Here is a 24984-nt window from a genome sequence, read left to right as displayed (position 1 = left end):
AAAGGAGTGGGAGATCACCAGTGTAGAAAGGTGGGGGGAATCGCCGGTGTAAAAAGGGGGGGGGAATCGCCGGTGTAAAAAGGGGGGGGGGGAATCGCCGGTGTAAAAAGGGGGGGGAGATCGCCGGTGTAGAAAGGTGGGGGAGATTACCAGTGTAAAAAGTTGGAGGAGATCGCCGGTGTAAAAAGGGGGGGGGGAGATCGCCAGTGTAAAAAGGGGGGGGAGATCGCCAGTGTAAAAAGGGGGGGGAGATCGCCGGTGTAGAAAGGTGGGGGAGATTGCCAGTGTAAAAGGGGGGGGGAGATCGCCAGTGTAAAAAGGGGGGGGAGATCGCCGGTGTAAAAAGGGGGGGGGGGAGATCACCAGTGTAAAAAGGGGGGGGGGAGATCGCCGGTGTAAAAAGGGGGGGGAGATCGCCAGTGTAGAAAGGTGGGGGGGATCGCCGGTGTAGAAAGGTGGGGGAGATTGCCAGTGTAAAAAGGGGGGGGAGATCGCCAGTGTAAAAAGGGGGGGGGAATCGCCGGTGTAAAAAGGGGGGGGAGATCGCCGGTGTAAAAAGGGGGGGGAGATCGCCGGTGTAAAAAGGGGGGGGGGGAATCGCCAGTGTAAAAAGGGGGGGGAGATCGCCGGTGTAAAAAGGGGGGGGGGAGATCGCCGGTGTAAAAAGGGGGGGGAGATCGCCGGTGTAAAAAGGGGGGGGGGAGATCGCCGGTGTAAAAAGGGGGGGGAGATCGCCAGTGTAAAAAGGGGGGGGAGATCGCCGGTGTAAAAAGGGGGGGGGAGATCGCCGGTGTAAAAAGGGGGGGGAGATCGCCGGTGTAAAAAGGAGGGGGAGATCGCCGGTGTAAAAAGGGGGGGGAGATTGCCAGTGTAAAAAGGGGGGGGAGATCGCCGGTGTAAAAAGGGGGGGGAGATCGCCAGTGTAAAAAGGTGGGGGGGAGATCGCCAAAAGGGGGGGGGAGAGATCGCCAGTGTAAAAAGGGGGGGGGGAATCGCCGGTGTAAAAAGGGGGGGGAGATCGCCGGTGTAAAAAGGGGGGGGAGATCGCCGGTGTAAAAAGGGGGGGGAATCGCCGGTGTAAAAAGGGGGGGGAGATCGCCAGTGTAAAAAGGGGGGGGGAATCGCCGGTGTAAAAAGGGGGGAGAGATCGCCAGTGTAAAAAGGTGGGGGGGAGATCGCCAAAAGGGGGGGGGGGAGAGATCGCCAGTGTGAAAAGGGGGGGGGGAGAGATCGCCGGTGTAAAAAGGGTGGGGGGGGAGATCGCCGGTGTAAAAATGTGGTGGGGGGGTAAGGAGTGGAACAAGATTTGGCAGGTGATGGGTGGATCCAGGTGAGGACAGGTGACAGGCAGATGGAGCAGGGAACAATGGAAATAATGACAGCCAGTAATAACTAGCCTTTTGATCTGCAGCACCCTGTAACATGTAGAGATAAAGAATTAAACATGGGTCTTGTTACTAACAGGAACACTGTCTAACAGTCCATTAAATCTGCGACAGCAGGGCCACCAAGGTCTCAAGTCATAGACCACTTCAGCACAGAAACAGACCCTTTGGCCCATCTAATCCATGCTGACCTGATCTTCTGCCAAGTCTCTTCTACCCGTACCCAGACCATTGCCTTCCAAACACCTCCCATCCACGTACTTATCCGAACTTCTGTTAAATTTTGCAATCAAACCCACAGCCACTACTGCCATTGACAGTTCAATCTGCACACACACCACCCTCTGAGTGAAGAAGATCCATGTCAGATACCCCTTACCTTTCCTCCTTAACCTATGACCTCTAGTTGCAGTCTCAACCGACGAAAAACCCTGCATTCACCCTATCAATATTGTATACCTCTGTCCAATCTCCCCTCATTCTCAGGTGGCTGTGGAGGACCTCCTTCACCCAGGGGGTGGTGGAGAGTAGAATGAACAGCCAGCAGAAGTGTGGATAGGTATATGGATGGGCATTTTGGAGGGCTGCGGTCCAGGTCCAAGTTAATGGTCTGATGCTGAAAGCAGTCAGACAGAGACTAGATGAGTCGAAGGGCCTGTTTCTGTGCTGTAGTGCTGTATGATTCCACGGCAGGCAGAGAAACTGGGCTGACATTTCTCCTTCTCTGTCTCCCTCAACTGCTACCTGATATCTGAAGCACGACATCAATGGGTGCAGACCACGTGAGAGCACTGGAGGTCACGAAGGATGCCGTGTGTAAACGCTCGGCTGTGCACTTACTGAGTCGTCACATCACTCCAGGAAAAGTCGACCGGCCAGTGATCAAAGTCGAAGCTGTAGGAGGCCAACTTCCTCTGCAAGAGACAGAGAACGTGGAAACACCGAAGCAGGACACAGAAACGTAAAACAGTGCTGCACAGCACACGAACAGACACTTCACCCCACCATGCCTGTGCTGACCACGACACCAATGTAAACTGCATGTCTGCCTGCACATGTCTGAATCACTCTGCTCCTGGTCTGGTCATGTATCTGTCTAAATGCCCCTTAAAATTTGCTGTTGTACCTGCACCCATCAAATGTGACCCAGTATTAAGAGAGAGTCACAAAACACCTACAACTCTATGCATGCAGGAATGTTTCCTAATTTCAGTTCTGGAAAGCCAAACTCTGACTTTAAGTAGTGTATTCATATGAAATTTTGGTTATATCAAGGACCAAATACATGACGGATAGAGATAGGGTAAATGCAAGCAGGCTTTCTCCACTGAGGTTGGTGAGACTAGAACTAAAGGCCATGGGTTAAGGGTGAAAGGTGAAATGTTTAAAGGGAACATGAGGGGGAACTTCTTCACTCAGAGGGTAGTTTGAGTCTGGAATGAGCTGCCAGCGGAAGTAGGAGATGCAGGTTCAATTTCAACGTTTACGAAAAGTTCTGATAAGTTTATGGATGGGAGGGGAACTGTGTGCTGCTGTCCAAGTGCAGGTCGATGGGCCTAAGCAGAATAATAGTTTGGCACTGACTAGACGAGCCAAAGGGCCTGTTTCTCTGCTGTAGTACTCTGTGACATAGTTGCAGTCAACTGGGTGCAACAATAATTAACAATATTAACTCCTAGGATGAATTGTTATTTAACTGTCCCATGAGGAATGACTGTGTTGAACAGAACAATATTTTTTGACGTTTAGAAAAAAACAGATGTGCTATGCAAAAGTCTTAAGCCCTCTAGCTATACATATGTACTTGAGACATCTGCACAACAAATTACACAACACACAGTACAAAAGACTTAGGCACATGTAGTGTATATATAGCTAGTGAGCCTAAGACTTTTGCACAGTACTGTAGTAATTTTATGTATTGCTCTGTACTGCTGCAAAAAAAAAACAAATTTCATGACAAATGTGAGTGATGACAAACCTGATTCTGATATGGATCTCTATCGTGGACTGAGAGTGGGGAGAGGGCAGGGAGAGGGGTAATCATGGTTGGGAAAAGGGGAAGGGAGAGGAGAGGGAGTGGAAAGCACCAGAGAAACATTCTATAACGATCAATAAACCAATTGTTTGGAGTAAAATGGCCTTCCCTGGTTTTTCAGGGCTGGGTGTGTCTGTACCCACACTGCCCCAGCCCCTGGCACTCCTTCTCTGCCACCTGTCCCATATCCCTCCCATGCCATTCCCAACATCCTTTGCTCCAGCCAGATCTAAAATCTCTCTCCCCATTCCACATTGACAATATAGAGTACAGTCGGCCCTCCGTATCCACGGGGGTTTGGTTCCGGGATCCCCCATCGATACCAATTTCCGCGGATGCTCAAATCTCGTATATAAAATGGCGTAGTATTTGCATATAACCTACACACATCCTCCCGTATACTTTAAATCATCTCTAGATTACTTATAATACCTAATACAATGTAAATGCTATGTAAATACAGGTGTCTCCCGCTTTCCGAACATTCTCTTTACGACATTTCGCTTTTACGAAAGACCTACATTAATACCTGTTTTCATTAACCGAAAGAGGATTTTTGCTTTTAAGAAAAAAGACGCCTGCATTAAACTTGTGTTTACCCGAGAAAGACTACCATTACCATGAAGCCTTGCGTGGGCAGGTGTGTGCGCATGCGTGACGTGCGAAAGTGTGTACGTGTGCATGCATGACGTGCATGTACGTGTGCATGCGTGACGTGCACATGCGTGTATGTGCCGATTTTTTTCGACAAATCGATTTTGGCTCAAACTTCCCAATTCTGATAAGTGAAACTACACTGTACATACATTATTTCTACTTTATATAGGCTGTGTATTTATCATATCATTCCTGCTTTCATTATATGTTAGTGTTATTTTAGGTTTTATGTGATCCTGACCCGGATCTGGGCCGTACCCTCCAAATATCTGGACCCGCCTCTCGGTTTTTTTGCACTATTTTACCTTCCATTGTTCTAATTTCTATTTATGACTTATAATTTAAAATTTTAATATTTACTATCGATTTGTAATCCAGGGAGTGGGAAGCGCAGAATCAAATATCGCCGTGATGATTGCACGTTCTAGTTTCAATTGTTTGGCGACAATAAAGTATAAAGTATTTGGCATGATTTGGTAGGTTATTTTTTGGGTCTGGGAACGCTCAAAAAATTTTTCCATATAAATTAATGGTAATTGTTTCTTCGCTTTATGCCATTTCCGCTTGTGAATGCTCTACATTCGGATAGTGGGGAAACCTGTAGTTATTATACTGTATTGTTTAGGGAATAATGACAAGAAAAAAAGTCTGTACATGTTCAGTACAGACGCAACCATCGCAGCTCTTTTGAAAACGCTGATCAGCCATCCGTTACTAGCCTTAAACTCTGTCCTCTCGCTCACAACACTAGTAGCGAACGAACGAGACACGAGGCCAATAATGCTCAAACAATGAGTAATACTTTTAATCATCTCTAGATTACAGTACTTATAATACCTAGTACAATGGAAATATTATGTAAATAGTTGTTACACTGTATTGTAATACTCAAACAACGAGTGCTGGAGAGAGAACTTCCGGGTTTTTTTTCCAATACCGATCCGCGGTTGGTTGAACCCGCAGATGCGGAACCCACAGATACGGAGGGCCGACTGTACTGTACAAAAGACTTTGGCGCCCTAGATATATACACAAGGCTAAGACTTTTGCCCAATCCTGTGTGTCAGTGGTAATAAACCTGATTCTCATTCTACTACCAAGAACATTACTGCTGACGGTAAATTAATGCCGTCGAAAGGGAATACGACAGAATAGTTTTCAGAGATGTGAGGAAAACCAGCGAATTACTCTGCTGGGACCATTGGGCTTTGTATAGAACACAGAACAGTAGAGCACCAGAATGAGGCCCTTCAGCCCACAAAGTTCTGCTGAACCAATTAAGTTAGTAATCAAATGGCCAACTAAACTAATCCCTTCTGCCTACACAATGTCCACATCCTTCCTTTTTCCTCACATTCATGTGCCTTTCTATGTACCTCTTAAAGTTTTCTAACATAACGCTACCTCTGGCAGTGTATTCCAGGTACCCACCACACTGTGTTAAAAATTTGCCCTTCACCTCTCCTTTGAATTTACCGCCTCTCACCTTAAATGCATGCCCTCTGGTATTAGACATTTAACCCCTGTGAAAAGATACTGTCCATCTACTCTAAAATTTCTACAATTTCTAAGTTGAGTTATGTTGTTGAATGTTGGAGCATCACTCAAGGAGCTACCTGTGTTCCTATTCCTTATGTACCCTCAGAGAAATGGAATAGAAGGATATACCACCTGTAAGAAGGAAGCTGGCAAGAGGATTGCATGCAAGCATTGACCAGTTGGGCTTGATACAAAGTCGTGGTAATCATTTTACAACAGAGTTCTAAAAAGAAATAAAATCAGCAGAGGTGAGGACGGTTTCAAGCAGTGAACTGTGGAGTTCAAGCATGCGGAATTATTGATGCTTAGTCCTACCTTGTTCTCCTCTGAGTTGTTTCTCTTAGTTTCGGCCAGAATGGTGATGAACTGCACATACTCAGGGTTGGTCCATCGGCCCATACCTAGCAAGCAGCAAACAACAGCCATTGCAGTGACTCACATCCATAAAGCCTCTTTTAACACAGCGAAACAATCCGACAGCACGTTATATGGGCCAGGACCCGGGTTCAATTCCCACCGCTGTCTGTAAGAAGTTTGCACATTCTTTTCGTGACCGTGTGCTGCTGCATTCCAAAGATGTACGAACTACTAAGTTAATTGGTGACATGGGTGTAATTGGGCAGTGAGAGCTTGCTTGGCAGGAAGAGCCTGTTATCATGCTGCATCTCTAAATAAAAAATAAACAAGAGCATCCCCCAGTGCTCCAGATTTCCACTGACCAGCAGGAAACGGGACAGCAAAAGATGAGGTCTCAGTGCAGGAGCAGAACTGACACCAGAGAAGATCTTACTGAACAAACACCCTGCACTTTGGTCTTAAAGAAGAGAGGGAGAAGTTTAAAGGAGGGCCTTACAGACCTTAGGTACGTGCGGCTGAAGACGGCCACCAGGACTGGATATTCAGGACACACAAGACCAATTGGAGATGTTGATGGGTTGTCAGGCAGGGGAAACGCCACAGAACAAGGAGTTAAAAATGTGAATGATGCTTTAGTGGCATTTCAGCCCGGGAACATCTTCCAACAGAAATTTGAATTGCAATGGGATCAAGGAAGACAGAGAGAGAACTGGAGAGTTGTGCTCCGGGCAAGACTGTATTGGCCTGGATCACATTCAACGATGGAGAAGGGTTGAAGGGACAACAGCTTCTGTTCCTTGCATCCATATGACATTCCCCTCTCCCTTCCCATTTCTCCTCGATCAGGAGGAAGAGCTAGCACAGGATCGATGGACATAATGGTCACTTCCTGAGAACAACTGGCAGTGCAGTGTCCTCAGAGAGATGGTTTGGTGTGGGTGGGTGTGTGTGTGACTGAAAGGCAGAGTGTGAATGCTGGGGCATCTGAAAAAGATGGAGGAGATTTACAGGCAAGAAACTCATCCAAAATCCCCTACCTCGAAGACAGGCCACACCCGTGAGAAACAGCAGGAAAGCACTTGCATATGGAGTAGCTGGAATGATCTTAGACATAACAATATAACCTGAAAAAGAATGTTAAAAACACGTTCAAGTGGCTGTAACACTCAAACAAACTTCCACAAATGTACTGTTAAAAATGTACAGACTGGTTACATCATGGCCTGGTACGGCAATTCCAATGCACAGGAATGTAGGAAGCTGCAGTCAGTAGCGGACTGTTAGGGAATTTCCTTTTCCACACGACTCAGACCCAGGTATTCATTCGGAGACTCTTTACTTAGGTGACACGGATGGCCGTCCCTCCGGAGAGCAACGACTCTGCTTACAATCAGTACACGGACGCTCTTTATGGTTGATTCCAATGCGTATGGTTTGTTCAACATTTCCATATCTGCTATTGTTCTAAGCAAGCTAGAGGGAAAACACTTAAGTCACGTAGCCTTGTGGTGTTCAGTTGTAGGCCAGAGGGCAACGTCACATAGTCTTATGTCTACAGCAGGAGGCCAAAGGGCAACACCAGGATTTTCTGCTGATCCAGGCATTAAGCAATACAGACACACAATTCTATGGTCTTGCAAAGGAATTTACCCGACCCAGTTGGCCAAAATCCTCCACACGGACTCAGCCCAATACGTCACGCATGTCCCTTTCCGCATCATCTACACGAGGTGCTGCTTCGAGAAGGCAACATCATCAACAAGTGTCTTTTGAAGGGAATGGGAGGGTGACAACTTAGTTTATCAGGGGGGGGTGTTGAGGAGAGCAGAGAGCACTCTAACTGGCTGCATCACCATCTGGTATGGAGGGTGCATTGCACAGGATCAGAAAAAGCTGCAGACGATTGAAAACTCTCCCAACACATTCACGGACACGAGCCTTCCCAGTACCAAAACCACCTTCAAATGGCGATGCCTCTAAAACGGCGGCATCAATCACTAAGGACCCCCACAAAACAGGACGTGCCCTCTTCTCATTGCTATCGTCAGGGACGAGGTACAGGTGTCTGAAGACACACATTCAACGATTCAGGAATAGCTTCTTTCCCTCCGCCATCAGACTTTTGAACAGATAATGAACAAACTCATAAATACTACTTCACTCTCTTTGCTCTCTTTTGCAGTACACATTTAATTTAATACATATAAATGATCGTAATTTATAGATTTTTATGCATTGTATTGCACTGCTGTTGCAAAACAACAAATTTCACAACATACTGTATGTCAGTGATAAGAAACCTGATTCTGATTCCAATTATTCTGATGAGCCAAACAATACTTACACAATGGGAACAGCTCAGACAAGCGAGCCGATAGGATTTGCTCTCCATATCCAGAGCGATGATCAGCCCGATGCTGCAGCCAGGCCTTTTTTTCCATTAATAACGTTGGAGGGGTTGTTTTCTAACGGAGCGTTGCTGAAGGGGCTGAAAGTGCCCATTGCAAAGGTATCCCTGGACACTCCGTGTGGCAAGGACACAGGAGAGTACTGGGAGTGTGCAACAGTAAGGTAGCTCAGTGACCTCGCAGTTACGTTTCCACAGTGGGAGGAACAAATTCCCCACTCCCGCCAGTCGCTCGAGGAACAGGCTATGGACTCTGTTGAGCGCTGCATTCGCAAAGTCCTCAGCGCTACAAAGGACCCCTCTCATCCACTGAACAATCTACCGACAGGAAAACCAGCAAGAGGGCCACCACCTTGTCATAGGGTTAGGAGGCTTGCATACCTCAAAGACCCGGACAGCTATGTTGACTGGAGTCAGAGGTTTTATGGTAGGCTCTTGGTAGGGTCACCCATGCCAAACAGGTCAAAGGGTAGATGCCAGACTAAGAGTGGTCCACCAGTCCTCTACGTTCAGGGTTGAGCTCAGGGCTAGCAGCCCTGAATGGTCAAAAAAAATTGTTAGGGAAACAGCAATGAAGAATTCTTCTGTATCTGTGCGTGACGGTATGGACAGACAGAGATGGAGGACCTTCATCAGCAGCGTATCGGGCAGTAGTCCTGTAAATCAGGCAGAAGTTACCACAGTGGAAGAACAAGGCTGTGAGACTTCTGAACACCCTGCTAGCACCCAGCAAAGGTAGCATTATACTGATGTCTATTGAACTCTTTATGTCAACTTGTGCATCGACAGGATGTTTTTCAAAGTTACCTGTGAACATTATTGTGAATATTATGCTACGTATTGTATGTGACATATGTACTGTGTTTTTCACCTTGGTCCCAGAAAAACTTTGTTTCATTTGGCTGAATGACAATAAACTTGAACATGAGTGAGAGGGACTGAAGATGAAGTTAACAGCCGGGTGCAGTTACATCCGAGAACCAGAAGGCAATGAAGACATCAGCAACAGGGAGATTGTTGAGGCTAAATGCAAACTAGAGGAACAGTGCTTCCTATTTCGCCTGGGTAGTCTACAACTTGGTAATATGAACACTGACTTTTCCGAACTCCAGCAACCACACCCCTCAGAGTCTTTTTTTTCACCTCTCTTGATTTACCTGGCCCTATCACCCCATTTTTTCCCCTCTTCCACTTTTTCCATCTGGTCATCACCCACACACTTCACCCACTGGTTCCCCTCCCCACATCACAGACCACCTTGCACCTTAAGGTCTCCCTACCCGGTGCACCCTCCAAAATGGTAATGTTTCATTCCCCAGTATGTACTGCTTTCCTTGTACGTGACTGTGCAAAACTCTTACAGCGAGGGTGTCTAAGACTTTTGCACAGTACTATATTTGTCAATGTGGAGTGGAGAGCGAGTTTGTAAATCTGGTGGGAGCAAAGGATGTTGAGAATGGTGAGGGTGGAGCGCCACATGAGGGGTGTGGGACAGGTAGCAAAGGAGGAGTACCAGGGGCGGGGGGGGGGGGGGGTGGCACAGGTGCAGACAAACCCAGCCCTGAGACACCAGGCAAGGTTATTCGATTCCAAACAATTGGTGTATTGATTGTTACTGAATGTCTCTCTGGTGCTTCCCACTCCCTTCCCCCTTCCCACCCTCAGTCCACAAAAGAGACCAATATCAGAATCACGGTCATCATCACTCATGTAAGTCATGACATTTCATTTTGTTTGCAGCAGCAGTACAGTGCAATACATAAAACTACTACAGTACTGTGCACTAGTACTAGGCACCCTAGATCTACATATATATATATATATATGACTAAGACTTTTGCACAGTACTAACTGGCATTGTAATAATTCATCGACATAGTTAGCATGAAAAACAAAATGCTTCATTGTACCTCAGTACGTGGAAGATAGAACACCAGAGCACAGTAGAGGCCCTTCAGCCCACGATGTTGTGCCAACATCCTAACCTGCTCCATGATCAATTTAACCCTTCTCTCCCACACAGCCCTCCATTCCTCCTTCATCTATGTGCCTACCTAAGAGTTTCTTAAATGTCCCAAATGTATCTGTCTCTACCCACCTCTGGCAGTGTGTTCCACACATCCACCACTCTCTGTGTAAAGACCTGCCTCTGATCTCCCCCCCTATAATTCATATTCTTCCCCTAATCTGAGAAAAGACATTCTTGCCATAGAGGGAGTACAAAGAAGGTTCACCAGATTGATTCCTGGGATGGCAGGACTTCCATATGATGAAAGACTGGATCGACTAGGCTTATACTCGCTGGAATTTAGAAGATTGAGAGGGGATCTGATTGAAATGTATAAAATTCTAAAGGGATTGGGCAGGCTAGATGCAGGAAGATTGTTCCCGATGTTGGGGAAGTCCAGGACGAGGGTCACAGTTTAAGGATAAAGGGGAAGCATTTTAGAACCGAGATGAGGAAAAACTTCTTCACATAGAGAGTGGTGAATCTGTGGAATTCTCTGCCACAGGAAACAGTTGAGGCCAGTTCATTGGTTATATTTAAGAGGGAGTTAGATATGGCCCTTGTGGCTAAAGGGATCAGGGGGTATGGAGGGAAGGCAGGTACAGGGTTCTGAGTTGGATGATCAGCCATGATCATACTGACTGGCGGTGCAGGCTCGAAGGGCCCAATGGCCTACTCCTGCACCTGTTTTCTATGTTTCTATACTTTCCTCCAATCACTTTAAAATTAGGCCCTCTCATATTAGCAATTTCTACCCTGGAAACAAGGTGCTATATGCCAACTCTATTTGTGCCTCTTATCATGTTATACACCTCTGTCAGGTCACTTTTCATCCTCTTTTGCTCCAAAGAGAAACATGTAATAATAACCATGCTCCACCTTCCTCTCCAGGCAGATTCCATCATCTTTAGCCTTTTTTCACCACCTCCCAGCTTATGGTGCTATTCCCCCCGCCCCTCCATCTGCCTATCAACTCACCCACAGCCCCCCACTGAATCCACCTATCACTTGCCAGCTTACAGTGCTATTCCCCTCCTCCATCTGTCTATCAGCTCAAACCCCCCTCCCCCACTGAATCCACCTATCACCTCCCACATTACAGCGCTACTCCCTCCTCCATCTGTCTATCAGCTCAACCCCCCCTCCCCCACTGAATCCACCTATCACCTCCCACGTTACAGTGCTACTCCCTCCTCCATCTGTCTATCAGCTCAAACCCCCCCTCCCCCACTGAATCCACCTACCACCTCCCACGTTACAGTGCTATTCCCCTCCTCCATCTGTCTATCAACTCTCTCTCCCCCTCACTGAATCCACCCATTACCTGCCAGCCCTTCCCTCCAACTTTCACACTGGCTAGCTCCTACCCCCATCCTGTAATCTGTTACTCACTGGTTCATCTGTTCCATATCTTACAATATATAAATGCATTTTAGTTTGTTACTCATGTGTGCTTCACCTGGAGATTTTATCCATACCTTCATAAGTTATTGTAACATTGTCTAGTTTCTTTTTACTTTATATAGTCACATATGGTATATACACGTACAGAGTCAAACGACAATAAACTCGAGTTTGAACTTGAACTTTAGTTGACGGGAAGGGTCTCAACACAAAACGTCAACTGTCCACTTCCCTCCATAGACACTGCCTGGCCCGCTGAGTTCCTCCAGCGTGTTAAATGAAATGATCAAGTTAGGAGGGACACGGGAATATCTTACTGGGTTTGTGACGACCGTGCAGTTGTCACTTCCGAGTACATTCAGCTCACTGTACTGTGGTTTCCTCACATGCAGTGATCACGGGGGCGGGGGAAGCCATATCACAATTTTATACAGCAGCAGTCATCCAGAAATGTTGGGTACGTCGTCTCTGATCACTGGGTTAGCAAGTACCAATTAGCTTGTTTTCAATGCACACTTTGTTTTTCTGTTTTCAACAGAACTGCAACTCTGCAGGGGATGGAATGTACCCTGTGCACAGAGGACAACAAACTGGTTTAAATTGTGTTTACGTCTTTGAAACCACAGACATTCAGAGATATACACACACACACAAGATGGAGTAGCTGAGATAGAGGCCAAATAAAAAGAAACTCAGACCAGGCTGTGAAAGTGAGTAAAATAGTGCACACAACAGAATCTGCAGATGCTGGAAATCCTCAGTAATGCACACAAAGTGCTGGCAGAGCTCAGCTGGTCAGGCAGCATCTATGGAGGGGAATAAACAGTTGAGCTTTTGGGCCAAGACCATTCATCATGTCTGTGTGTGCAAATTTGGTGTGCATGTGGGACATTTGATTTGTCACAGTTGCAAGCTCCAAAGAAAATGTTGATGAACTGACAGGCACAACTTTGCAGTTGCCAGGCTTTTCCTGCTACCTATAGAAACACAGAAAACCTACAGCACAATACAGGCTCTTCGGCCCACAAAGTTGTGCCGAACATGTCCCTACTTTAGAAATTACTAGGCTTACCTATAACCCTCTATTTTACTAAGCTCCATGTACCTATCTAAATGCCTCTTAAAAGACCCTATCGTATCCCCCTCCACCACCATTGTCAACAGCTCTTTCCATGCACTCACCACTCTCTGAGAAAAAACTTACCCCTGACATCTCCTCTGTACCTACTCCCCATCACCTTAAACCTGTGTCCTCTTGTGGCAACCATTTCAGCCCTGGGAAAAAGCCTCTGACTATCCACACAACCAATGCCTCTCATCATCTTATACACCTCTATCAGGTCACCTCTCATCCTCCGTCGCTCCAAGGAGAAAAGGCCGAGTCCACTCAACCTATTCTCATAAGGCATGTTCCCCATTCTAGGCAACATCCTTATAAATCTCCTCTGCACCCTTTCTATGGCTTCCACATCCTTCCTGTAGTGAGGCAACCAGAACTGAGCACAGTACTCCAAGTGGGATCTGACCAAGGTCCTATAGAGCTGCAACATTACCTCTCGGCTCTTAAACTCAATCCCACGATTGATGAAGGCCAATACACCGTACGCCTTCTTAACCACAGAGTCAACCTGCACAGCTGCTTTGAGTGTCCTATGGACTCGGACCCAAAGATCCCTCTGATCCTCCACACTGCCAAGAGTCTTACCATTAATACTATATTCTGCCATCATATTTGATCTACCAAAATGAACCACTTCACACTTATCTAGGTTGAACTCCATCTGCCACTTCTCAGCCCAGTTTTGCATCCTATCAATGTCCCGCTGTAACCTTTGAAAGCCCTCCACATTATCCACAACACCTCCAACCTTTGTGTCATCAGCAAACTTACTAACCCATCCCTCCACTTCTTCATCCAGGTCATTTATAAAAATCACGAAGAGAAGGAGTCCTAGAACAGATCCCTCAGGCACCCCATTGGTGACCGACCTCCATGCAGAATATGACCTGTCTATAACCACTCTTTGCCTTCTGTGGGAAAGCCAGTTCTGGATCCACAAAGCAATGTCCTCTTGGATCCCATGTCTCCTTACTTTCTCAATAAGCCTTGCATGGGGTACCTATCAAATGCCTTGCTGAAATCCATATACACTACATCTACTGCTCTTCCTTCATCAATGTGTTTAGTCACATCCTCAAAAAATTCAATCAGGCTCGTAAGGCACAACCTGCCCTTGACAAAGCCATGCTGACTATTCCTAATCATATTATACCTCTCCAAATGTTCATAAATCCTGCCTCTCAGGTTCTTGTCCATCAACTTACCAACCACTGAGGTAAGGCTCACTGGTCTATAATTTCCTGGGCTATCTCTACTCCCTCTTTTGAATAAAGGAACAACATTCGCAACCCTCCAATCCTCCAGAATCTCTCCCATCCCCATTGATGATTCAAAGATCATCGCCAGAGGCTCAGCAATCTGTTCCTTCACCTCCCACAGTACCCTGGGGTACATCTCACCCGGTCCCGGCGACTTATCCAACTTGATGCTTTCCAAAAGCTCCAGCACATCCTCTTTCTTAATATCTACATGGTCAAGCTTTTCAGTCTGCTGAAAGTCATCACTACAATCACCAAGACCCTTTTCCATAGTGAATACTGAAGTAAAGTATCATTAAGTACCTCTGCTATTTCCTCCAGTTCCAGACACACTTTCCCACTATCACACTTGATAGGTCCTAAGATTTCACGTCTTATTCTCTTGCTCTTCACGTACTTGTAGAATGCCTTGGGGTTTTCTATAATCCTGCCTGCCAAGGCCTTCTCATGGCCCCTTCTGGCTCTCCTAATTTCCTTCTTAAGCTCCTTCCTATTAGCCTTATAATCTTCTAGATCTCTAACATTACCTAGCTCTCTGAACATTTTGTAAGCTTTTCTTTTCTCCTTGACTAGATTTATTACAGCCTTTGTACACCACGGTTCCTGTACCCTACCATAACTTCTCTGACTCATTGGAACGTACCTATACAGAACTCCACACAAATATCCCCTGAATATTTGCTGGATTTCTTCTGTACTTTTCCCTGAGAACATCTGTTCCCAATTTAAGCCTCCAATTTCCTGCCTGATAGCCTCATAATTCCCCTTACTCCAATTAAATGCTTTTCTAAATTGTCTGTTCCTATCTCTCTCCAAAGGTATTGTAAAGGAGACAGAATTATGATCACTATCTCCAAAATGCTCTCCCACTGAGAGATCTGACACCTGACCAGGTTCATTTCCCAATACCAAATCAAGTACAGCCTCTCCTCTCGTTGGCTTATCTACACATTGTGTCAAGAAACCTTCCTGAACACACCTAACAAACGCCACCCCATCTAAACCCCTCACTCTAGGGAGATGCCAATCAATATTTGGGAACTTAAAATCTCCCATCACGACAACTCTGTTATTATTACACCTTTCCAGCATCTGTCTCCCTATCTGCTCCTTGATATCCCTGTTACTATTGGGTGGCCTATAAAAAACACCCAGTAAAGTCATTGACCCCTTCCTTTTCCTAACCTCCACCCACAGAAACTCCGTAGACGAGCCCTCCATGGCATCCACCTTTTCTGCAGCCGTGACACTATCTCTGATCAACAGTGCCATGCCCCCATCTCTTTTGCCTCCCTCCCTGTCCTTTCTGAAACATCTAAAACCCAGCACTTGAAGTAACCAGTCCCGTCCCTGAGCCATCCAAGTCTCTGTAATGGCCACCACATCATATCTCCAAGAACTGATCCACGCTCTAAGCTCATCCGCTTTGTTCACAACACTCCTTGCATTAAAATAGACACATCTCAAACTTTCGGTCTGAGCGCGTCCCTTCTCTATCACCTGCCTATCGTCCCTCTCGCACTGTCTACAAGCTTTCTCTATTTGTGATTTAGGTTTAAGGTGAGAGGGGAAAGTTTACTAGGAACCTTTTAAACACAAAGGGTGGTATGTATATGGAAAGAGTTGCCAGAGAAAGTGGTTGAGGCAGCTACAATAAAGACATGTATTAGAGAGGAAGGGTTTCAAGCAGGGGTTCCCAACCTGGGGCCTACAGACCCCTCGGTTAATGGTAGGGGTCCAGGACATAAAGAAGTTTGGGAACCCCTGATTTAGAGGGATATGGGCAGAAGGTATAGAAGAGGAACAGGAGCCTGAAGACACACGCTCAATGCATTATAAACAGCAGTTTTCCCCCTGCCCTCAGGTTTCCGAATGGAAAATGAGCCCATGAACCCCATCTCACTTTTGTGCTGTCATTTTGCACTACTTACTTTCTGTATACTTCTTGTTGTAACATGGTAATTTTTTTATACATTGCACTGTACAGCTGCCACAAAACAACAAACTTCATGACCTACACTCAGTGATGATAAACCTGATTCAGATTCTAAGTAGCAATACCACCAGATGGGAGGTGATAGGTTTCGGAAGCCCTCGGTCGCCTCTACCTATCATTTCCCAGCCTCCGTCCCTGCTTCCACTCCCTCTTCCTCATCCACATCCGCCCATCGGCTGCCCAGCTCTTGCTTCATTTCTTTCTTTTTTTCCTCTCTCTCTCTACCCCCCCCCCCCAGAGGAAGGGCCTCAGCCCAAAACGTCGACTGCCCATTTCCCTCCACAGATGCAGCCTGAGCTGCTGAGGTCCTCCACAGTCTTGTATGTTGCTTCAGTTTGCAGCGCCTGCAGTCTCCTGTGTGTCCCGAGAGAGTAAGTTGTAGGGTTAAAGGGACCAGATTAGAGCAACAAACAATCTGCTGGGGGTGCTCAGCACATCAAGTACCATCTGTGGTGGGGGGGGACAGGAGTAACCATTGTCGTTTCAGGTTGAAACCCTGCTTCAATGCCTTTCCTCCCACAGATGCTGCTCAACCCGCTGACTTCCTCCAGACTCCAGCAGCGGCTGCCTCTTGTGTCCCCCTCCCTCAGAAGAGGGATGTGACTGGTGGGATTACTCGGCTGGAAACCGGGTGCAGAGCGGAGTTACCAGGGCGCTGCCTGGACTAGAGAGCACGTCGCGTGAAGATAGGTGAACAAGCTCGGGCTTTTCACTCTGGAATAGATGGCGGATGAGAAGTGACTTGATAGGGGTGTACAACATGATAAGAGGCATATATAGAGTGGACAGCCAGAGTGGTTGATGCATGAGACCAGGGTTGTGGTAGAGACAGATGCATTAGGGGCATTTAAAAAACTCTTACATAGGCATATGGATGACAGAAAATGGAGGGCTATGTAAAAGGGAAGGGTTAGATTGATCTTAGAATAGGTTAAAAGGTCAGCACAACATTGTGGACCAAAGGGCCTGTCCTGTGCTGTAAAGTTCTCTGTTCTGCATTCTAATACTGACTGATGGACACGAGTGCAGATCATGATTCAAGAACAGCTTTACCTAACACTTATTTATAGAGTATGAGGGCATTACTTCCCCCAGACGTCTACTGGGACATTCCCTCACCCACACCCACACCGAGCTGGAAAACAAGTCAAAGACATGCCTTTCAAGTCAGGGCACTTACCTTTTCTGTAGCAGTACAACAGCAACAAAGGGGACGTGTAGTAGGAGACGGACCAGAGGACGTACGCCTGCCAGAAAACAGAACAAATGAGCTCAGAAAGTTTTACCACCTTTGCCAGTTGTGTAGCTCCTGCAACACAGGGGTGGAATGGAAGCCACATGGCCCAAATCAGGCTTCTACAACCGCCGCAACAAAACTGCACAGGTGAGACGTCCAACAGGAAAGGCTCAATAAAATAAAATGGAGAACAACAGAGTGCAAAGGCTAAGAAGCACAGTGTGAGACAGAGGCCACAGTTAGCTTTATTGGTCTTTGGTGCATCAGAACAGTGACACGCGCCAGTTCATGTCAACGAGCAACACAGTCTGAGAACTGTCCTGTGGTCAGCCCACAAGTATTGCCACGCTTCCAGCACCAACACAACATGCCCACAACTTACAACACTAACACGTACATCTTTAGAATTTGGGAGGAAACCAGGGCACCCAGAGGAAACCCACCCAGTAACGAGTAGCACGTGCAAACTCCTTACAGCGGTAGGATCTGAACCCCGATCGGTGGTCACATGCTACAAGGCGATGCGCTAACTGCAACAGTACTGTGTCACCCACAGCGGTCATGAGAATCAAGCAAGGCATCTACAGGCTGTCCTACCAGGTGGAGGGGGAGTGTGTCCACTGCCACACCCAATCCCCAAAGGGGAGGGGACAGGGTGTGACCCACTGCCACATCCGATCGCAGAGGGGGAGCGGACAATGGGTGACCTAACTGCCCCAAATGTAACTAAAAAATCATGAACATCAGGCCCACTCTGCCGGGCATCTTAACTAATTAAAATGTTAATGGATCCAAACGGAATATATATGGAAATTTTTATGGTATGTTCCCTGTGAATTACCCTCACCACCCAACCGAGAGTCCCTTCTCAGCTGATAGGTGCGAAGATTCACTGCCTTGTCACTCATTCTGAACTTTCATTCAAAGCAGGACTATTCCCCGAATTCCAGCTCTGAGAATACAATATGACACGTTATGGGAGGAATAATAAATGGGCTGGATTCTGGTAATGGAAATACCCAAGCATTACCCAAACGCAAGCCCCACCCTTGCAGGAGAGATTTAAATTGAGTAATTTGGAATTAAAGGCAATTAAAGGGGAACTAAAGTTCATTTAATTAAAATCATAGTAGGTGAAGATCAGCAGTGCGTCAAAGGAAAAGGTTCAAGGATGTGCTCAAAGCTTCCTCTAAGAAATGGAATATCCCCACCATCTCCTGGGAATCCCAACCCACAAATGCTCGAAACCGAGAAAGAACACGTGGGATGATATCAAAAGCCTTGAGGAGCACCCAACAGAAGAAGTGTCAAAATCCCCAGGCTCAGCCCACATGTCACATCAACAATCTCCTGCCTAAACAAGGACCTGAACCTGCTGCAATTTGCCTATCGCCACAACAGGTCCACAGCAGATGCAATCTCACTGCCTCTCCACTCAGCCTTGTCAATATTAGTAATACCCACGTCAGGCTGCTGCTTACTGACCACAGTTCAATGTTCAACACAATCATAGCCTGAGTTCTAATCAATAAGCTCCAAAACCTGGGCCTCTGTACCTCCGTCTGCAACTAGATCCTGACTTCCTCACTGGGAGACCACAGTATGTGTGGGTCGCAAATAACATCTCCTTCTCACCGACAATCAACACTCACCCAACTCAAAGATGCACGCTTAGCCCACTGTTCACTCTCTACAGCCACAGCTGTGTGGCTAGCACAACTCAAGCGTCATCGATAAATTTGCCGACGACACAACTATTGTCGGCAGGATTTCAGGTAGTGACAAGGAGGGGTACAGGAGAGAGACGGGCCAAGTGGTTCAGTGGTATCTCAGAAACAAATTTGCACTCAAATTCAGTAAGACTTCAGGAAGGGGAACTTGAGGGAACACACACCAGTCCTCATCGAGGGATCAGCAGTAGAAAGGGTGAGCAGTTTCAAGTTCCTGGGTGTCAACATCTCTGGGGATCTATCCTCGGCCCAACATACTGATGCAATTACAAAGAAGGCACAACAGTGGCTATACTTCATTATGAGTTTGAAAAGAATTGATATGTCACCGAAGACACTTGCAAATTTCTACAGATGTACAGTGGGGAGCATTCTAACTGGCTGCATCACTGTGTGGTATGGAGGGGCCATTGCACAGAGAAACGCCCTAGCTCACTCAACCTTTCCTCACAAGACATGCTCTATAATGTAGCAGAGAAATAGGCCCTTCAGCCCAACTGGTCCATTCTCATCCTATCCTATTTGCCACGGCTTAGCCCATGTTCTGATCATATCCCATCCATCCACCCAAGAGTCCTATAAAAGTTGCCTAAACCACTTCCTCTAGCAGCTCGTTCCACTACATGCCATCCTTTGTGTTAAAAAAAAAAGGTTACCCCTCACGTTCCGTTTAAATCTCTCCCCTCTATCCTTAAATCTGTGCCCTCTGGTTCTTGATTACTCAACTCTTGGAAGAAGAATGTGCGCATTCACCCCCTCGTGATTTGATGCAGCTCTACAAGGTCACCTTCCTATCTCCTCCACTCCAAGAGATCAAGTCATAGTATAGTAGGGGAATTAAGGGTTGTAGGGAAAAGTCAGGGAGCTGGAGATGAGTCCATGGCCAGATCAGCCATGATCTATTGAATGGCGGAGCAGGCTCAACAGGCCAGATGGCCTCCCCCTGCTCCTATTTCTTATGTTCTTACAAGTCCGAGCTACATCTACACATCTACTCGTTAATGCAAATATCTAATCAGCCAATCATGTGACCGCAACTCAATGCATAAAAGCATGTGGACAAAATCAAGACGTTCAGTTGCTGTTCAGACCAAACATCAGAATGGGGGAAGAAATGTGATCTGAGTGACCTCGACTGTGGAATGATTGTTGGTGCCAGATGGGGTGGTTTAAGTATCTCAGAAGTACTGATTTCCTGGGATTTTCATGTCTCTAGATTTACAGAGAATGGTGCAAAAAACATAAAACATCCAGTGAGTGGCAGTTCTATGGGAAAAAATGCCTTGATAATGAGGGGAGTCAGAGAAGATTGGCCAGACTGGTTCAAGTTGACAGGAAGGCGACAGTAACTCAAATAACCACATGTTACAACAGTGGTGTGCAGAAGAGAATCTCAGAACACACAACATATGAATTGGATGGTTACAGCAGCTGAAGACCATAAACATACACAAACACACTCAGTGGCCACTTTATAAGATACCTCTTGTACCTAATATTAAATGGCCACTACATGTAAATTCACCAGAACAGAGCAGACTATGAGTTCAAACAACAGCACGGTAGCATAATGGATAGCACAACGCTTTAAGTGCCAGCAGTCGGATGATCTGGGTTCAATTCCTGCTGCTGCCCGTAAGGACTTTGTACATCCTTGCCCCATGACCATGTGGGTTTCCCTTGTGCTAAGATTCCCTTCCACATTTCAAAACTGCAAGGGTTAGGCCTAGTGAATTAGTGCTGGAAGCAGACTGTGTTGGCCGCTGACGCAAAAGGACACATTTCACTGCACGTTTCGAGGTACGTGGGACAAATAAAGCTAACCTTAATCTAAAGCCCAGAATCTAAGGCAATAGTGCAAGAAGACAGGGAGCAACACGGTTAGAGGTGTGAAGGACTAGATAAGAAACTATCTTCAGGCTCTCATTCCCTTGCTGGTTCAAAGGAAGCAGTGCAGGGAAGATCCCCCAGTGACCCGGTGAACACTTCACCCTCAATCAAGACCACCAAGCCCTGGTTAACCAGCTGACCAGGAACTTCACTCTGCCACGAAAATTAGCAGCAGTCACTTAGGTAAAGCAAAAGTGACAACAAACTCAATGTGAGGCCCTTGGATACAAATAATAGCAGCTTGGATGTTAAATAATCATACATTTCACAATTTGGGGAAGACTTTGAATTGGCTCTTATATTCCATGAGGGGGTTAACCTCGTCTGGGATAATATTCACTGGAATTCAGAAGAATGGAGGGAGGATGTCTTATCAAAACATATACAATAATGAAAGAGATATGTAAGACAGAGGCAGGAAAGTTGTTTTTCCTGCTGAAAGCAGGGGTCATAAGCCACAAGGTCCAGAGGAATAGATTTAGGACAGAGATGAGGAACAGAGAATGAAGTGAGTAGTGAATTTGTCGGTTTCTCTCCCAGAGAAGCAGTGAAGGCTGCCTAACTAAATATATTTAAGACATAGTTAAACAGATGTTTGCATAGCAGGGGAACTAAGGGATAAGAGATACAGGGTAAAGGCAGACAGGTAGAGCCAAGTCCAAAGCTTATTGAATTTTGGAGCAGGCTTGACAGGCCAGATAGCAGATGTCTGCTCCTGTTTCTTATGTTGTTCTTAATTCTACCTCTCTTGAATACTCCAGTATTTTTACTTCAGTGTTCTTCTTCACATTACTTCAAGACTACACTGCAATGTTTGCACCATGCCCTTGTTTTGCATTCATTGTTGTATTTATTATTGTTGTTACTATTTAATCCATGAGTTTCACATAAGCAAGGGATTTCGTTATTTAAATGAAACAATCTGAATAAGGGTCCCACAGAGCACGTTCACATCATCCAAAATAGATCAAGACATAGCCCCAGACAGAGGGTAACTTCTGCCCTGTCAGATCAGTCACTTGGTTTTGCTCGGAATTTAAGTTGTGTAAACCTGCAAAATCAGATGAAACTGGCTGGTCCAGGAATATCCCTGCCTAGGGACTTATAAACACATCCAAACATCAAGGGGGTTTCAAATGTTTGTTCAACTTCATGTATCATTACAGCTTCCAGTCAATAAACATACTGACAGACTAAAGGTTGGGATGTTATGTTGAATTTGTTTTAGATGTTGGTAAAGCAAAATTTTGAAGTTAAATGTAAATTTATTATCAAAGTACATGTATGTCACCACATACATCCCTGAGGTTTATTTTTTTGCGGACGTACTCAATAAATCCGTAAGAGAATCGTTCTTTATGAGCTGTGTCGTTTGACGCGGGTGATTACAGTGTTTCCACGACCATGATTGTTCTTGGCAAATTGTTTCACAGAAGTGGTTTGTCATTGCCTTCTTCTGGGCAGTGGCTTTACAAGACGGGTGACGGGAGGAGAAGATGGCAGCACGATGCAGCGCGCGCGGCCGTTCCGAATGAATATCCATATGTGTAACTAGGGGTGCCGTGCACAATCCTGATTTGATGGGGACAGCCATGAGAAGTGCAGAGGAACACTTGGAGTAACTTCTGAAGTGCCTGCTTCGCTGCCGCTGCTACTGTGCGATCGAGAATCTCCGGAGACGAAGGCCCCAAATCCTCGGCTTTGCGTATCACCTGTTGCCGGGACCGGGGTTGAAACGCTCAGCAGAGATGGTGCTTGGTGCTCAGTGTCAAATAGGTGGTCGGAGGCTCGGAGTTCTTCGGACGGACTTCGAGTCGGACTGTGGTCGGATACTTCCGGGATGCTGCATCGGCGAGTTGGCGGCGCTGGGGGTTTACCATCTGCGTGAGATGATGGGACTTTCGAGAGACTCTGAGACTTTTACTGTGCCATGGTCTGTTCTTATCAAACTACAGTATTGCTTTGCACTGTTGTAACTATATGTTATAATTATGTGGTTTTTGTTAGTTTTTAAGTCGGTTTGTCATGTGTTTTTCATTCTGGAAAAACATTTCTATCATTTATTAATGCATGCATTACTAAATGACAATAAAAGGGGACTGCGTGTCCTCATAATCATAATAATTAACCATTAGCACTACTCTTCAGAGACTGTCTGCCTGGCGTCAGTGGCCACATACCCAGGACTTATGAGATGCACCAGCTGCTCATGGATCACGCACCAACTGTTCTCGTGGCTTCATGTGAGCCTGATCGGGGGCTAAGCAGGTGCTACGACTTGTCCAAGGGTGAACTGCAGGCTGGCAGACAGAACAAATACCTTACACTTCCATTGCTAGAGACACATCTCAACCCTGCCACCCAGCATAATAGAATAATGACCATAACAGAATCAATGAAAGACCACACCAATTTGGAGTATTGTGTGCAGTTCTGGTCACCTACCTACAGGAAAGATATTGATAAAATTGAAAGAGCACAGAGAAAATTGACAGGGATATTGCCAGAACATGAGGTACTGAATTATAAGGAAAGGTTCAACAGATAGGGTAAATACAAGCAGGTTTTTTCCACTGAGTCTAGACATAGAGATCCTCGGTTATGGGTAAAAGGTGAAATATTTATGAGGAAGCTGAGGGGAAATTTCTTCCCTCAGAGGGTGGTGCAAGTGTGGAATGAGCTGTCAGTGGAAGTGGTGGATGTGGATTTGATTGCAATGTTTAAGAGAAATTTGGATAGATGCATAGATGGGATGGGTATGGAGGGCAATGGTCCAGGTGCTGATCCATGGAACTAGGTTGAAAGGTTCAGCACAGACCAGATGGGCCGAAGGGCCTGCTTCTGTGCTGCAGCACTGTTTGACTCTGAAGGAAATCAGAGCAAATGCACCACATTTCCAAGAAGGACCGAGTTTACGTAAGAAGCTGCATGCTTACCCATCCCAGGATGCTGTCGGAATGCCTCTCCAGGATCTTCGGTTGATAGTAGAATCCCCCCTAATGGAGAACAAATTTCACATCACAATCTGCCATGTCATCAAGAAGCTACAAAAACCCAAAAAAAAAACAAATCCAGCCTCTTTCTGTTAGCCAATGGGGAACACTGCACCAATCAACACAGACAAATGGAATTGCTGTGGACAAACGTGTTGGCTGGTATAGACAAATTAGGCCAAAGGACCTATTTCTATGCTGATTAAATCTGATATCTGTATTGCTTTGTTAAACCACAAGCAACAAGATGCAGTGAAGATCTTATTGCGTACTATTCAGAATGTACTCCCATAAGTACACTTAAGGAGTAATAAAGAAATCAGAATGCAAAATAACGCACATAAAATGCTGGAGGAACTCAGCAGGTAGGAAATAAACAGTGGACATTTCAGACTGAGAACCTTCATTAGGTCGCAATGAAGGGGCTCAGCCTGCAATGTCCACTGTTTATTCCTCTCCATAGATGCTGCCTGGCCTGCTGAGCTCCTCTAGCGTTTTGTGTTTGTTGCTCTGGATTTTCAGCATCTGCAGAATCTCTTGTGTTTTTGATCAGAATAAAAAATATAGTTTTGCATCGACAGAGGAAGTGCAGCACAGCACAGCACTGGTACTGGTTCATCGCTATCACATGTACAGAGATACAGTGAAAAGCTTGTCTTGCATACAGTTCATATGGATCAAATCATTACACACTGCATTTGAGTTGGAACAAGGTAAAACAATAACAATGCAGAATAAAGTGTAAAAGGGTGCAGTGCAATGAAGTGCAAGATCGTAGCAAGGTAGATTGTAAGCCAAGAGCCCATCTGTCCAAGAGTCTGTTAACAGTGGATTGGAAGCTGTCCTTGAGCCCCATGCTATGTGCTTTCAGGCTTTTGTACTTTCTCCCTGAAGGGAGAGGAGAGAAGAGAAAACGTTCGGGGTGGCTGTGCTTTACTGAGGCAGCAAGAAGTGCAGACAGAGT

General features: G+C 46.0%; 1 protein-coding gene across 2 annotated transcripts in view; it reads right to left on the bottom strand.

Annotated features, from left to right (window-relative positions):
• The window catches only part of abhd16a (abhydrolase domain containing 16A, phospholipase), a 138231-nt gene that overhangs the window by 70449 nt on the left and 42798 nt on the right, over positions 1-24984 (bottom strand). For both annotated transcript variants that reach the window (XM_072259247.1, XM_072259248.1), the window contains exons 2-6: positions 23964-24023; positions 17351-17417; positions 7014-7100; positions 5935-6020; positions 2226-2299 (exon numbers count right to left, since the gene is read on the bottom strand). In XM_072259247.1, coding sequence (XP_072115348.1) covers positions 2226-2299; positions 5935-6020; positions 7014-7100; positions 17351-17417; positions 23964-24023 — 374 coding nt within the window. The remainder of the gene's footprint in view (positions 1-2225; positions 2300-5934; positions 6021-7013; positions 7101-17350; positions 17418-23963; positions 24024-24984) is intronic.

The sequence above is a fragment of the Mobula birostris genome, chromosome 5 (assembly GCF_030028105.1).
Source record: "Mobula birostris isolate sMobBir1 chromosome 5, sMobBir1.hap1, whole genome shotgun sequence".
NCBI lineage: Eukaryota > Metazoa > Chordata > Chondrichthyes > Myliobatiformes > Myliobatidae > Mobula > Mobula birostris.
The sequence above is the reverse complement of the archived record's forward strand: the minus strand, read 5'-3'. Positions and strand labels throughout refer to the sequence as shown.